Raw genomic sequence first — 15211 nt, 5'->3', positions numbered from 1 at the left:
GTCATCCATTTTGATTGCACATCAACTATAGTGGTTGTTAGTCAACCTACTTTTGATGAATACATATTAGCATGTATTATCATATGACTAAAGCCTTGTTTACATACATATTTTGTCCTGATCTTATCCACATTCTGATTGTGCCCACATTGTAGCCGTTGCATCCACACATGGTAGTAAAAAGCGTTTCTTATCTGTCCACTTTATCCGCATTGTGACCAGATGTCCTGGTCCCTTCCTGTATGCAAATTATTTGACAGATATGGTTTCAAAATAATAATATTTTATTTTAAGACATATATTGATGCCATTAGTCAATGGCGAATTGGGTTAAGGTTATATATCACACGTCAATGGTTTTAGACGGCGGGATAATGATGATTTAAATGGTTTCACTGTGAAGAGTCCGTCTGACTACCTCAGGAGGTTGTCAGGAAGATCTGATCACAGTCAGATCACAATGCTTCTTTTAATCTTCTACACTGTCTAAAAATGTGAGCAAAATCAGATTGGACAAGATTAGGGGAAAGCATGCACGTTAGAAACAGGTATAAACAGGGCTTAAGACATTTACACAGAATTACGACTGGAATTCATGTTTATTCATGTTTTAATCAAATAAATTAGCCACACAAATAAACAATCTTTGTTTTTATATAACATTCATACAAACACACACACACACACACACAGTCAAGTACAAAATCATAAAATCATAACGCATATTTCTTCATATCCAACATTTGACCAAAAAGGACATCTTACAGATCTGCGTCGAAAAGGTTATTTTGTTTTTCAATAGTTTGGTCAAACTAAGTTTGTGAAGAGTTTTCTGAACCAACAAGAGAAACTAAACATATTTCAGAAATGAGATATATTCATTGTAAAGTGAAATGCAGTATTTTTTTCTTCAATACAGAAAAAGTAACAAATCTGGGTCTTATGGGCCCACCTGTTTTCTCTTTGTGCTGATTGGACAAAAGAGGGTTACTCTGATCATAGGGGGTTTGTTCTGAAGGAGGCACAAGCACTGTTGGTGAGTGTAATCAAGCAAAATATAATGTCATTTAGAAATATTAACACTGCTTATTTCAGAGAGAAATCAATCAAACCACTTTTAAGCTTCAGGCTTCCAACACTTTTCCCTTCAACATGTTGTTCAAAAGAAGACCACTTCACAGATATGGTCAAACTAGCCAAAATAACAAAGGTGCACTGCTATCATGGTGTAACAGCTGAAGTAAATGGTGTTGTTTCAAACACATTCTCTAAAAATAAATAGGCCTAACACATACACCCAAGTGCGTTGTATTAACCTCTAGCTAGCGACCTCTACCACCTACGGCCAATCCATTGAAAAACTCACATTGCAGCAAAAAAAATTGTAGTGCTACAAATGGTTTTCCATTTCTTTTCTTCTTTTCTTAGAAAATACAAAAACAAATACAGACATGGTCCTGGAACCCAACTGCTAGGGGAATTTTCAACACATTCGCATCTTGTGGCAGAAGCAGCTTGCTCATAGCAGGAGCCACACAGAGTACACCATGAAAGCACTAGCTAGCTAGCATTTTGAGTTGCTGAAAAGTAAGCAGTGCTTCTTTCTCTTACTCTGCTCTCTCTTTGGCTGATCTCTAGTTCTGCCAATGTACAGAGGCAACTGTGACGTCAAGAGGAAAAGCACTATGAAATGGTTTGGGTCCTTTCTTTTACATTATTCATATCTCTGTTCATGTTCAAAAAACCAGAAGCGTTCAGATTCCTGATCTACTCAGCTAGCGCCCTCCAAAGGTTTTAAAACCTCTTACAATCATACACAAATGAAAAAATGGACTAATAAAAACAAGGAAATCGAATAAATGCCAGCAGGCAGGTAATGTAAAATCCTGTCAGATCTTAATTTCTCATTTCCTCTGCATTTCAATGTGAAATATTGCATTATAGTCCCAAAGTCTTTGTTCTGCCTATGTGAAAGCAGTACAGCATATAGCCTACACACAGCCTATACATCAAGTGGAAAGTAAAGTGGTTAAAGCCTTGTTTTCCTCTGATAGGGAATGACATCATGCTTATACTGTAGGTCTTCAGGATCTTAAGTTTAGACAACGTTTACACATGTTTGGGACTTGGTTACCTGAGAAGGTAGTGATAAAACAGCAGAATAGGAGGATTCCTCACCAAAAGGACGTAACAACAGAGACAATATGGTTAGAAAGTAACCATATATAAATATAATTATAAATTGAAATCAACCTTTTTGTAAGGCACACACACACACATACACACACACACACACACACACACAAGATATAGCAGGTGTTTATCTTCTTCTGAGGTAAAAGCAGATTTAGCTCAGCTAGAATCTTGCACAAACAACTCGCAGTTTGTCAAATCACTGTAGCATTGTGTTCAAAGAAAGTTTGAAGATGAAAATGGTTCTGATGCTGCATGCTTGTAGGACACAAAGTAATATCTTCTCCAAAATGCAAATGAAGTAAAAACTAAAATAAAGTAAAAAACAATGACATGTAATAAAAGTCTCTATACAAAAACTGAGCAAAACTGAAAAAGCAACAAAGAACAAAATCAGGAAGACTAGATCCTCCAGTTTTCAAACAAACAAAAAAACGGAAAAAAGTGTTGAAATAGTTCTTACATTACCTCGTCTGGTTCATTGATACCACTCCTCATTGTCTTTTCAAGATGAGTCCTTCACACACCCCTCCAGAAAAGGAGATGGGTGAGTTGGGGTCCCTATTAGGGAGAAAGGACAGGTACAGTGTTGCGTTGAGGTGGTCCCAGACCTTTATTGCTTCTCTGGGGATCCGACAAGAACTCAAGAGTCACCTCTCCAGAGTTTTGTTATTGCTTAATTGTCAGCTTATGTGATCACACACAGCTACACACACCTAGATGTGAGTGTTTTGTATGTTGTTCAACAGAATCTAGATTTGTCACTTTCATCATTTCTTTCTTTATCTGTCCATTCTATGCTCAGTTTTTCATTTAGCTCTCCCCAATAGTTCTCTTTTCACACTTAGGACAATTTGTTCTGTCGTCCTATCATCTTCTCATCATCTGATGATCTGTGAGCAACTCCACAGCTCAAAGTTCTGTTCACTCTGTCAAAAAGTGCTCACCCTTCCTGTCCATCAGTGATGACATCACCATGATATTTTTACTCTGGTTGCCATACAGAACAAGTACTCTGGTCTAGTAGGAATTTGTTGTTTCCTGTTTCTCCTTTCTTTCTTTCCATTACTTCACCATCACACAGCTGCTCAGCTGCCCACCCAGGCTCAGCTCCTGCATCTCTGACTCTTTTCCGGAGGCTGAATCCAGGCTCCAAATCCCCTGCCTGGCCACAAGGGGTAAGGGGTCCTGGGTGAAGGCCTGGCTCTGGGCCTGGGCCTGGGGTTGGTAGTGTAGGTTGGTCTGGGGATGGAGGCTGGGTTGCTGGCTGATGTGAAGGCGAGCCTCGAGGAGGTAAGCAGCGGAGGCCACAGGGGAGAGGAAGGTGGAGGAGGCGCAGTAGGAGGATGATGATGAGGAGCAGGAGGAAGAGGAGCCATAGGAGGAGGAAGATGACTCCAAAGGCTGCTGCCAGAAGGCGTGCTGGAGAGACAGGATACTCTGGTGTGGGGAAAGGGGGTGTTGATGTTCCCCCTGGGGGAGGGAGGAGGCGGAGGTGTCAAACAGGGTTGAGGTGGCGTAAACGGATGTGGGGGAGGGGGCTGCTGCTGGGACAGGAAGAGCAGAGGGTTCTGGGTAGATGCTGACTGAGGAGCCTGGGGCTGGTGCTGGATCTGGAGCATTCTGTAAATAGAAACGGAGAGGAGGGGTTAGAATTTCACTTATTGTGACTATGTGGTTGTGATTATATTTATGTGCAGGTGTGTGTGTCTCTGTGTGTGTCTCCATCTTACCTTTGCTGTTGCAGAACTTCCTCTAGCATGCTGCGGTGCTCATTGATGGTGGGACCTATTGATCCCCGGCTGCCACGGCTACTGTGGTCGGAGGTCAGAGGGCAGATCTGCCTTGCCAGACCATTGATCTTATTCAGACCCAGAAGACCCTTAGTGCGAGTGTTCTTTCTCAGCTGTTGGCGGAAGGCTTTCAGACCTGGGGAGGCGCACAGAGAGGGGATGGGTTAAATTCTGCTGGGCCTGATACATTTCCTTGTAGTGATGATGATGTGAATGATACATACTGTATGTAATGGTTATAAACTAACATCCCCCATACCTTGTGTTAGGGAGGTGTCAGAGGCTCTGCGGCCCTCCTGGAAGCTGGAAGCTTGGGCCTGGGGGAGGAGATGAGAGGAGAGGGCCAGCTGGGTACCGGCAGAGATCAGCGCCCTGGGGCCAGTCCCAGAGGCTGGCATGGCTGACAGCCCCCCCACAGGAGGGCGCAGGGCAGGGTTGGGGGTGGACAAGGACTTCAAACAGCTGTCAGACGATGCACCATCGGAGAGGCTAACCACGATGCAGGGGGGGTTGCACTGATAGAAGTGAGGGGAGACCTCGGCCAGGGTGTGTCGCCGGGAGGTGGTGGTGGGCAGGACGAGGGGTGAGCAGGTGTGTGTGACCTCCTCACTGATGCTGGTCTCCAGCAGGCTGTTGGGGGAGATGGAGCGGTTACACAGCAGGCGGTTCAGACTGGCTTCCCCCGGGAACGCCACACGTTGGAACAATGCACCGTGGTCATATTCCATCTCCGGTTGCATGGGAGGGGTGGTCTTGCACTGAATGGGGTAGGCCGAAGTTCTGAAGCTGTCCTCCATGATGACCTCTGGGGTACCGGAGTCAGAGGTGTCCCTGGGTTTCTGGGTCCAGGGTCCACACTGGCGACTGAGCTGCAAGGCCCGGTGCTCCCTGTCCCTCTCCAACAACAGATAGTAGATGGCTGAGAAGTGGTTGTAGCTGCTGCTCAGCAGAGACTGGGGGAAAAGACAAGAGCTGTGTTTGAATACTCATACTAACATACTGTATACTACATACTTAATGAGTATATACTACATACTATGTACTATTAGTTCATTTTAGTATACTGTAAACTAACGCTATTCTTTCTGAGCTTACTAGCACTTTGCCTGTCTATCAGAAGTTGATGCTGTTGCTATGCAACCTCTTGCAGGCTTGTGAGCATAACAAATTACTAGCTAGACATTTTACAACTTCGGGTGTGTTATTAAATTCAATTTGGAGTACCAGAGTGCACTTAGAGCGTTGTCTGATTGTTCATTTGTAAATGCCAGGCAGTTTCACTGGACGCTCTGGCCGAGGAGTAGGGTTGATACTAACTTGCTAGCTACTTCCAGACACAAATGAGAGAACACCTCACTCTGACCAGTTTACTCCCCCTAGCAGAGCTGGTTGGGATGTTTTCATGTTATCCAGAGTGTTGGTGACTGTAACTGTGCTGCTGGCAACAATATAATTAAGTTTATTTACCGATATTTACTGACACTGGCCATATTCAACAGGTGTTGACTGTTCATAAATTCATCAGTTATTCTGCGCTCTGGCACAGGTACACTCAGAGGAGAGTGCTCTGAAATTAGAGTAGATATCCAGAGAGAATTTACGAATGCACCTGAATGTCCATTAAGAACACGCAAACGACTATACCACTAAGAATAATGGAAATAATCAAGTTAATAAACGTTGGGTAGTTAGTTAAATAGCATATAGTTAATATACTGGCAAGTTCAATGTATTAGTAGACAAAAAACGTTAGCTAGCTAGCTAACATACCGGTACATACTGCTGTAATGATATGCTATGCAGTTCACAAGGATAGCGTAGCTAAGAAATTGTCAGCCAACATAACATGTAAGGTTTCTTAACATTTGTCATAATTAGTTAAAGCAATGAATTTGTATCCGCTCTCGTTGGACTTCGGCTGCATATTATCCACCATTTTCTTCAAATCTGAAAACCAATTTCTGAAGAATTGCAAATATGGGCCCTAAAAGCATGGAAATAGTGTCCACTGCTCGTATAATTCATATTTTGGCGAATGTAGTATGACATCCGAGAACGTTTGGAATACTAACTATATCCATACTATGACCAATATGCATAATATATACTTCATTTACGTCACAAATACTACGGTTAGTGCGGCTAGTATGAGTATTCCAACACAGCTAAGGACATGTTAGTCAGCCATTTTGGTTCAAAGGGTGTCATAATAAAGGACTGTTTCTCTCACTCTCTATTTCTGTCAGACAGGAAACACACACGCTCTGCGCCCATCACTCTGCACTCACTCAGTCTGATCTACTGAGAGGCTGCTGTTGGAGCTCGTCTCCTCAGCTCAGTGTCAGCCTCTAAAAGCCGATGCCAGTTATCCCCCTAATTCTCCCTACAAAACTAGTAGTAAGCCCACCAGGCGTACAGGGATCCAGGGTGGGTTTGACTGTGGTGCCTGCCTGGGAGGCAGCATAACATACCACCTACTCTACTGCCAGACATGACTAACTGTCTCAAAGCCTCACCACTTTCAACCCAGTACCCAACCCCATTAGCTGTCTCTACAGTGTGCTTCAAATACTGTATTTCTAGGACACTAGTGATACTCTGTATAAACGACGATATAACCTATAACCTGTAATCTATATAACAACACAGCTCCCCTCACTCCTTACCCTCCTCTAATCCTCCTTCCATGACGATAACACCAATCAACCAATCAGCCAATCAACACATCAACCAATCTGCCACTCACCTCAATGGTCCTCTGGCGGTCGATGCCCAGGCTTTGCATGATGCCCAGGACGGGCTCGCTGTAGTCCCCCAGGTTGGAGTTGTAGTCTGTGAGGGGCAGTGCCATACTGAGGGTCTGGTTAGGGGCTGTGGGGTCAGCCAGCATCCAGCGGTGCTGCTTGATCTGGGCCATGCTGATCCTCTTGGTTGGGTCCACCACCAACATCTTACGGATCAGGTTCTCACAGTCTGGGGGGAAAAGAGTGGGAGGGAGAGAGAGGGAGGATGGAAGGAGGGAGGTAGAAGGGAAAGCAAGGTCATTCTCCGATGCTAGAGCATGTGATTTAATTTAATATAAAGGAGCCATTTCATCTGTAAATTTATCAATCCCAATTACACTATAAAATATGTCACGGTGTTGTTGCCATGGTGATGCATACCTTGAGACATGTAGAAGGGGATTCTGAAGCGCCCCTCTGTGACTCTCTGTCTGAGGGCGGGAAGGCTGGGCCCGTCGAACGGAAGGGATCCGCACACGAGAACGTACAGAACCACACCCAAACTCTGTAGAGAGATAGACCAGGAGAACGTCAACAAATGGTCTCTCCCATTACTTCTGTGTTCATTCATTTTACATGAAAAGAGTAGAACTTGGTTGCAAAACGCTTTGTTTATTGTCATGAATCTTGCCCTGGTGGCGATTTCTGCTAGATAGGCCAGCTGCAAAGTCAAAATTGGCAAAACCATAAAACATGTATGAAAACTAAAAAGATCTTTTTGGTCTTTATTTATGATTAAGGTTAGGCATTAGGATTAGCAGTGTGGTTAAGGTTAGGGTTAGGCATTAGGATTAGCAGTGTGGTTAAGGTTAGGGTTAGGCATTAGGATTAGCAGTGTGGTTAAGGTTAGGGTTAGGCATTAGGATTAGCAGTGTGGTTAAGGTTAGGCATTAGGATTAGCAGTGTGGTTAGGGTTAGGCATTAGGATTAGCAGTGTGGTTAAGGTTAGGATTAGGCATTAGGATTAGCAGTGTGGTTAAGGTTAGGGTTAGGCATTAGGATTAGCAGTGTGGTTAAGGTTAGGGTTAGGCATTAGGATTAGCAGTGTGGTTAAGGTTAGGGTTAGGCATTAGGATTAGCAGTGTGGTTAAGGTTAGGGTTAGGCATTAGGATTAGCAGTGTGGTTAAGGTTAAGGTTAAGGTTAGGGTTACATGCTGACTAGACCGGGCATGCGGGTGAGTCCACCATCACACGCATGTTGATTTTGTCCATCCACACCAGATGCAATCAGGACACGCAGGTTGAAATATGAAAACGTACTCTGAAGCAGGTCGAAACACATGAAACATTCATGGACATTTAGCTAGCTAGCTTGCTATAGCTAGCTCATTTGTCCTGGGAAATAAACATTAGGTTGTTATTGTACCTGAAATACACAAGGTCCTTTTTTAAAATATATTTGTAGAATTTTTACCCATTTTGAGTCACACAAAATCGTGTGTTCTCTACTCTGACAATTCATCCACAGATAAAAGGGGAAACCTAGTTACTGTCTAGTAAACTCTCCTCCTTCAGGCTTCTTCTCCTGTGGACTTTATATGGCGGTTGGCAAACAGAACCTCATTGATGGGCGCGAGCAGTTGAAATGACTGAATTACATGTATGTCTACATTTATTTTGCAAAGCTCGCACACGCAACGCGTCGGTGTGGTCAACATGTTAGGTTTAAAATCAGATCTTATGACTCTATGGCTGTGCCAGCTAGTGACCACTCTGCAGAGCTGTCTCCAAGGCAAGATTCATGACGATAAATGCCAACCTACGTTCAAAACATGGGTAGCCATGTTGTGTGCGGTTTCCCTGTGAGCCTTTACCCAGATATCCAACTGTGGCCCTTCGTACTCCTTCCCCTCAAACACCTCGGGTGCTGCATAGGGGGGGCTGCCGCACCACGTAGACAGGGGCTCGCCTGAGTTGTAGAAGTTTCCAAATCCAAAATCTGAATGGGAAGGAGAGAGAGATCGACTAATGATTATTTGTGTTGCTGTGTGCGTGCGCATGTGTGTGTGTGTGTGTGTGTGTGTGTGTGTGTGTGTGTAGTGTGTGTGTGTGTATGTTAGTGTATGTTAGTGTGTGTGTTTTTTGACGACAGACTGTCACACTTGATCTTTGTGGCATCAGATCAGCCCTGCTCTTCTGCTATTATTTTACCATGAAGAACCCTCTAATTATTGGCAGTTGACACTTCATTAGCACCGACCCAGTGATGCATGGCTTCTCTTTAGTAGAGACATTTAGCAGTCTGGATATCAGTAGGGAACCATCAAGGACAGAGGGTAGTCTGCTATCTGTTATCTCCCACACAGACTCACCGGCCAGTTTGATGTTCATATTGGTGTCCAGCAGCAGGTTCTCAGTCTTGAGGTCACGGTGAACGATGTGGTGCCTGTGGCAGTAGTCCACCGCCATCAGGATCTGCCAGAACTTCTTCCGTGCCTCATCCTCGCTCATGCGCCCGTTTGAGGTCAAGTAGTCTAGAGGAAAAGAGGGGAGAAGAAGAGAGTTTAGATTCAGAGAACTAAATAAGGACTGTAAATACTGGGTAAGAGAGGACCTTGATATCTATTTGACCCTTTTATTATGTCAAATGAAACAGCCCAACACAGTTTACAACAAAGGGGATAATGAATTTAATCCTCACCAAACATCTCTCCATTTTTGGCATATTCTGTCACAATATACAGCATATCTTTAGTCTCCATAACCTAAGAGGAATACAAAGAGAGACAATGGAAAGAGGTTAGCAAGAAGTAGGCTACGCACAATTGCAGTGATAACGTGAGGAAAGAGGTCTTTCCACTGTAAAGGCTGCTGTAAGTGTTTTAGCAGAGGCAGGACTGGGCACTGGGGATGTTTTCTGGACACCTTATCTTTCCCCTGACCACACTTCCTCTCATTCTCACACACACACACACGACACGCTGACTTTCCATGATATGCACTGTTGCATAACAGAGCTGACAGGCACTTCCTGCATGCTCTTTGTTTATAGGATATGAACACAGAAATAGTTCAAACCAGTATTCAAATCAAATCAAACTTTATTTGCCACATTCGCCGAATACAACAAGTGTAGACTTTACAGTGAAATGCTTTACTTTACAAGCCCTTAACCAACAGTGCAGTTCAAGAAGAAGAACATATTTACTGAGTAGACTAAAATAAAAAGTAGTCATAAAAAGTAACACAATAAGAATAACAATAATGAGGCTATATACAGGGGGCACCGGTACAGAGTCAGTGTGCAGGTACAGACTAGTTGAGGTAATCTCTACATGTAGGTGGGGGAGAAGTGACAAACAAACAGTGAGTAGCAACAGTGTACAAGGGGAGGGGGTGTTAATGTAAATTATCCGGCGGCGATTTTTATGAATTGTTCAGCAGTCTAATGGCTTGGTGGTAGAAGCTGTTGAGGAGCATTTTGGTCCTAGACTTGGCGCTCCGGTACTGCTTGCCGTGCGGTAGCAGAGAAAACAGTCTATAACTTAGGTGACTGGAGTCTCTGACAATTTTATGGGCTTTCCTCTGACACCGCCTATTATATAGGTCCTGGATGGCAGGAAGCTTGGCCCCAGTGACGTACTGGGCCGTTCGCACTACCCTCTGTAGCGCCTTACGGTCAGATAACGAGTAGTTGCCATACCAGTCGGTGATGCAACCGGTCAGGATGCTCTCGATAGTGGAGCTGTAGAACCTTTTGAGGATCTACAGCTGCACCATCAAGAGCATACTGACCAGTATTCCCACTAATACTGTGTTGTCTGTCATCAGTTTTCAACAGAAACCAAATCTCTTTCCTTCTGGGAAAGGAAGAGAAATGTTCAGACACAAAGGACGAGCTTGTGTACCGAGAACCCATCACCACCGCAAATACAAAAAGAAAAAAAGGAAAGACACAATGTCCCAGCACCTTCCTGGAACTCCCGGAAACTTCCCAGGGCCAGGAGAGCCCTCGGGGACCAAACATTGTGGAAGTGTTGTGTCACTACCACTTCTGAAGAAAAGAATGATATTCATCACTGCCAGGACTCAATAAACCAACACCTAAAGCTATGTCACACATTTTATAGCCTCATTTCATTTCCAACCCAGTTTCTCTTTCACTTTTCTAACTCTGTGAGAGACAGTGAGGTGTTGGGCAGCAGTCATTTTTATGGCGGCACAGAGGCTCCCATACAGGGAGTAATTTATAGTCTTTATCTGAGAGAGATGATAACCACCCTGTGTCCCTCTCACCTAGAGGTGCTGCTGATGTCATACAGGCTTCCAGAGAAGAAGTCTAGCACGTTAATAAGGGCCCTCATACTGGCCCCTGAAGAGTGGTGTGTGGGGGAGTGTGTGAATGAGAGAGAGAGAGACAGACAGAAATCGAGAGAGAGTGCGAGAGAGAGAGAGAGAGAGAGAGAGAGAGAGAGAGAGAGAGAGAGAGAGAGAGAGAGAGAGAGAGAGAAAGAGGATGTGATGATCTTCAGAAATGCAGAAAAAAGGGACATTTTGTTCACATAAGTTGGAAACTGCAGCTTATTCAAAGGTCAAGGATCAACACTTTGGTGTTATTCGTGAGGCTTTCCCCCTCTCCTCTTCTAGCTACTTTCTCTCCTCGACTAGTCATACGGTACAAACTGCTCGTAATTCACTGTTCTGTTTTCGGTTATTGGAAGAGGAGGATGATAAGGAGAGGATGTGACCTCTGGATCACACGATCGCCTTCACTGCACTACACCTCCCCCTCAGTGGGCAGATGATGGGGTGTGAAAGAGAAAAGGGTTTCCCTCGGGTCATAGAAACCTGCTCTAACCTTCATCAAACAGCTAGCACCTGACATGCTCAAACCTCACTGTTTCCCAGAGAGAGAGGGAGCAACAGAGAGAGGGAGAGAGTGAGAGACTTCTGTTTATTTCACTTGCTTTGGTAATGTAAACATATGTTTCCCATGCACATAAAGCCCCTTAAATTGAAATGAGAGAGTGAGCATAGCCTTGCTATTGAGAAAGGCCGCCGTAGGCAGACATGGCTCTCAAGAGAAGACAGGCTATGTGCCCACTGCCCACAAAATGAGGTGGAAACTGAGCTGCACTTCCTAACCTCCTGCCCAATGTATGACCATATTAGAGAGACATATTTCCCCCAGATTACACAGATCCACAAAGAATTTGAAAACAAATCCAATTTTGAAAAACTCCCATATCTTTTGGGTGAAATTCCACAGTGTGCCATCACAGCAGCAAGATTTGTGACCTGTTGCCACGAGAAAAGGGCAACCAGTGAAGAACAAACACCATTGTAAATTACAACCCATATTTATGCTTATTTATTTTATCTTGTGTCCTTTAACTATTTGTACATTGTATATATATATATAATATGACATTTGTAATGTCTTTACTGTTTTGAAACTTCTGTATGTGTAATGTTTACTGTTAATTTTTGTTGTTTTTCACTTTATATATTCACTTTGTATGTTGTCTACCTCACTTGCTTTGGCAATGTTAACACATGTTTCCCATGCCAATAAAGCCCTTGAATTGAATTGAATTGAGAGAGAGATCTACAGAGAGAGAGAGAGAAAGAGAGAGAGAGAGCGAGATATATACTGTTTATATAGAGAGAGAGAGATAGATATATATAGAGAGATATATAGATTATATATATATATATATATATACAGAGATAGATAGATATAGATATATATAGAGATATAGATATGTATAGATATATATGTATATATAGAGATATATATATATAGAGATATATATATATATATATGTAGATATAGATAAATATATATATATATATATATATATATACAGAGAGAGAGAGAGAGAGAGAGAGAGAGAGAGAGAGAGATAGAGATCTGTGTCTCTTTAGGGGGACTATCCCTCTCTATTAATCTGCTCACAGTGGCTCATCTGACATAGAGATTAACTGAGGAATCGTCCTCTGGAAAAACATATGACTTGCCTGACTCAGGCTTTCCTGTCTCACTCAAGGCGTGCGAGTGGGGTCGCATTGGGTGCTGTGTGTGTACTTTGTGTGTGTGTGTGTGTAAGGGCATCTGCACAAAAGTGTCAGGCCCGCTGAGGGAAAAAGTGGACTTGTGGTAGCGTCATTAGGGGCCGAGCAGCAGTAATGCTTGGCGGGGCGACCTTTACGAGAGGAACAGAAACATTGCACTTGACTACCATAGGCGCTAATTGAGCTTGACACTCAGACCTACAGAGACTGACTCATCCAAGCAATTCTCTTTCCTTCCCTCTGTCATCATCTCACCAAAGAGAAAGAGAGGTCAAAAAGGATGGAATTAATATGTGTACTTATGTTTCACAGCAACGTGTCCTAGGAGTCAGCAGCTAGCTTTAAGATGAAGACACACACACTCCATGACAATAGTACAGCTGCAGCGCTGTGATATCCAAGACGATATACCACAAACCCTGATGTATCATAACACACACTGAGTCCTTACGTTCTCTCCATCTAATCCCACAATTCCATCCCTCTCTTCCTTGCCACCACACCTCCATCCCTACTCCCTCTACCTCTCTTGCTTATTCTGCCTGTGTTTGTCCTCAGCACCCGCTCAGCCTGTGTCTCTCTCTGTGGACACGTAGCCAAACACATGGACCAGTCACTCAGCTGTATCCATGCAGGATACGGTGTCAGTAAACACACCCAAAAGAACACACACACACACACATCCAATAACAATGTAACCATATTATAATAGACAGCACACACACCTGGTAGAGTTTGATGATATGGGGGTGGTTCAGCAGCTTCATGATCTGGACCTCTCTGTAGATCTTCTCTAGGTTGGATGGGTTTAGTCTGGTCTTGTCAATGATCTTTATGGCCACCTGGCAGTGGACAACCAACCAAAAAAGCAAACTGTAAACACACAGGTATGTAGGTCTACTATATCTAGGACAAATGCAATATGAGAGGCTGATATGATTCTATCAATTAAACAAATAATAAAAATGAGTTCTGTCTGTGTGATTTTGAAAGGAATAAAATATGACATGAAAGCATTGTTAATGAAAGAGCAGGGATGCTAACCTGTGTTTTGGTGACTTTGTGCCTTGCCAGTTTGACCACAGCGAAGTTTCCTTTCCCCAGTGTGCGGATGATCTCGTAGAAGCCGACCTGTAGAGGCCTTCCATGAGTATGGTTGGGCTGGGAGCCCGGGCTTCTCTCCGTTACGATCACCATGATGCCACACCGATGAACTATTCCAAAGGATAGGATTCAAATTGTGTGTAGTTGGCTATCTGCGACGCAAAATACAAAATTGTAAATATCAAACGCACATAAGCCTATGCGTAATGACATTATTATTTTTGTTTTCATTATTGTAGGCCTATTATTAGTGTGTTATCAAATGCATTACATTATCAGTGTATTATTATAACGAATGATAATAACGTTATAATTATAGTCCTAATCATTAGGCTACACATTTAGCTAGGCGTAGCCTATTCGTGCTCATCAACAATTAAGATTCTGAATTAACATTTGCATTGCACCATGATGACGCAGAAAAGTATTAAATATAGACCACATCCCTTCACATCTGTACAATCTTGCACTAAATGTAATTCTCCTACTGAACTAAACATATAGCTTATTCATTATATTTGATAAGCGCCGGATTCAAGCTATAAACATGCCAAAATGTGAGAAGTCAATGGATAATGTAGGCCTTTATAACACAACACACAATTGTTATGTGTTAAATTAAAAGTTCAATGGCATATAGCTGCCTAAATCTGAGACAAATAAAATAAAAACTATTTAAAAAAACGATCATTATACATTTCCATTATAAAACTACAATGAACTATCAGCCAGTTTTTTTTCAAACAATCATAAGAGCATTGCAGTGTCTTACCGTTTTGGATGTCGGTAACGTTACACCTCTCACATTTCAATCGGTTGTCATAGGCAGGTACAAGTCATTCCATAAGGATATTACGAGAAAAAAATACGATAAAAGTATAATAAAACAGCATATAACTTTTTAATTGTCTTTCTTTTAACGAAATATGTACAGAAATGTACAGCACAGTGTGCCAGTCGTGCCAGTAAGAACTATTTACAGGGTGACTTGGCAGGTCATATAATCGGCTCTTGCATCGCCCTGCTCCGTCTGCATGTGAGCTCCTATGGAATGCGGACATCCACAGTGTTCAAGGGGAAACTCCTCCTCCCATAACAAATTGACAACATTTCAATGACGTCACACCCGCGTCAGAGCTTCGAGTGGGGCGCGAGGCCGGGCGCGAGCGCAAAGCTGAAGTTGCTGGGCAACCGTGCGGCTTGGCGCGCGGTGACGCGGTGCGGATGGAGAGGTTGCTTAGAGACGAGGACGGTGACGTCAGTCCCGGAATATGTGTCACCACGTGATGTTTCCTCCCAAGCTGCTGATGTAAAGCAGAGCT

General features: G+C 43.3%; 1 protein-coding gene across 1 annotated transcript; it reads right to left on the bottom strand.

The window, feature by feature from the left end:
- Positions 1–592: 592 nt before the first annotated feature.
- Positions 593–14940, bottom strand: LOC115124516 (serine/threonine-protein kinase SIK2-like). Its single transcript, XM_029653987.2, is given in 12 exon segments — positions 593–3728; positions 3731–3816; positions 3927–4122; positions 4246–4939; positions 6733–6959; positions 7151–7274; positions 8585–8709; positions 9083–9244; positions 9412–9475; positions 13511–13627; positions 13830–14041; positions 14662–14940. Coding segments are annotated over 11 exon segments (2418 nt in total). The 5' UTR covers positions 13983–14041; positions 14662–14940; the 3' UTR covers positions 593–3258.
- Between the last annotated feature and the right edge of the window lie 271 nt (positions 14941–15211).

This window comes from Oncorhynchus nerka, linkage group LG1, assembly GCF_034236695.1.
Source record: "Oncorhynchus nerka isolate Pitt River linkage group LG1, Oner_Uvic_2.0, whole genome shotgun sequence".
NCBI classification, from domain to species: domain Eukaryota; kingdom Metazoa; phylum Chordata; class Actinopteri; order Salmoniformes; family Salmonidae; genus Oncorhynchus; species Oncorhynchus nerka.
This window is presented reverse-complemented; position numbering and strand designations above follow the sequence as displayed.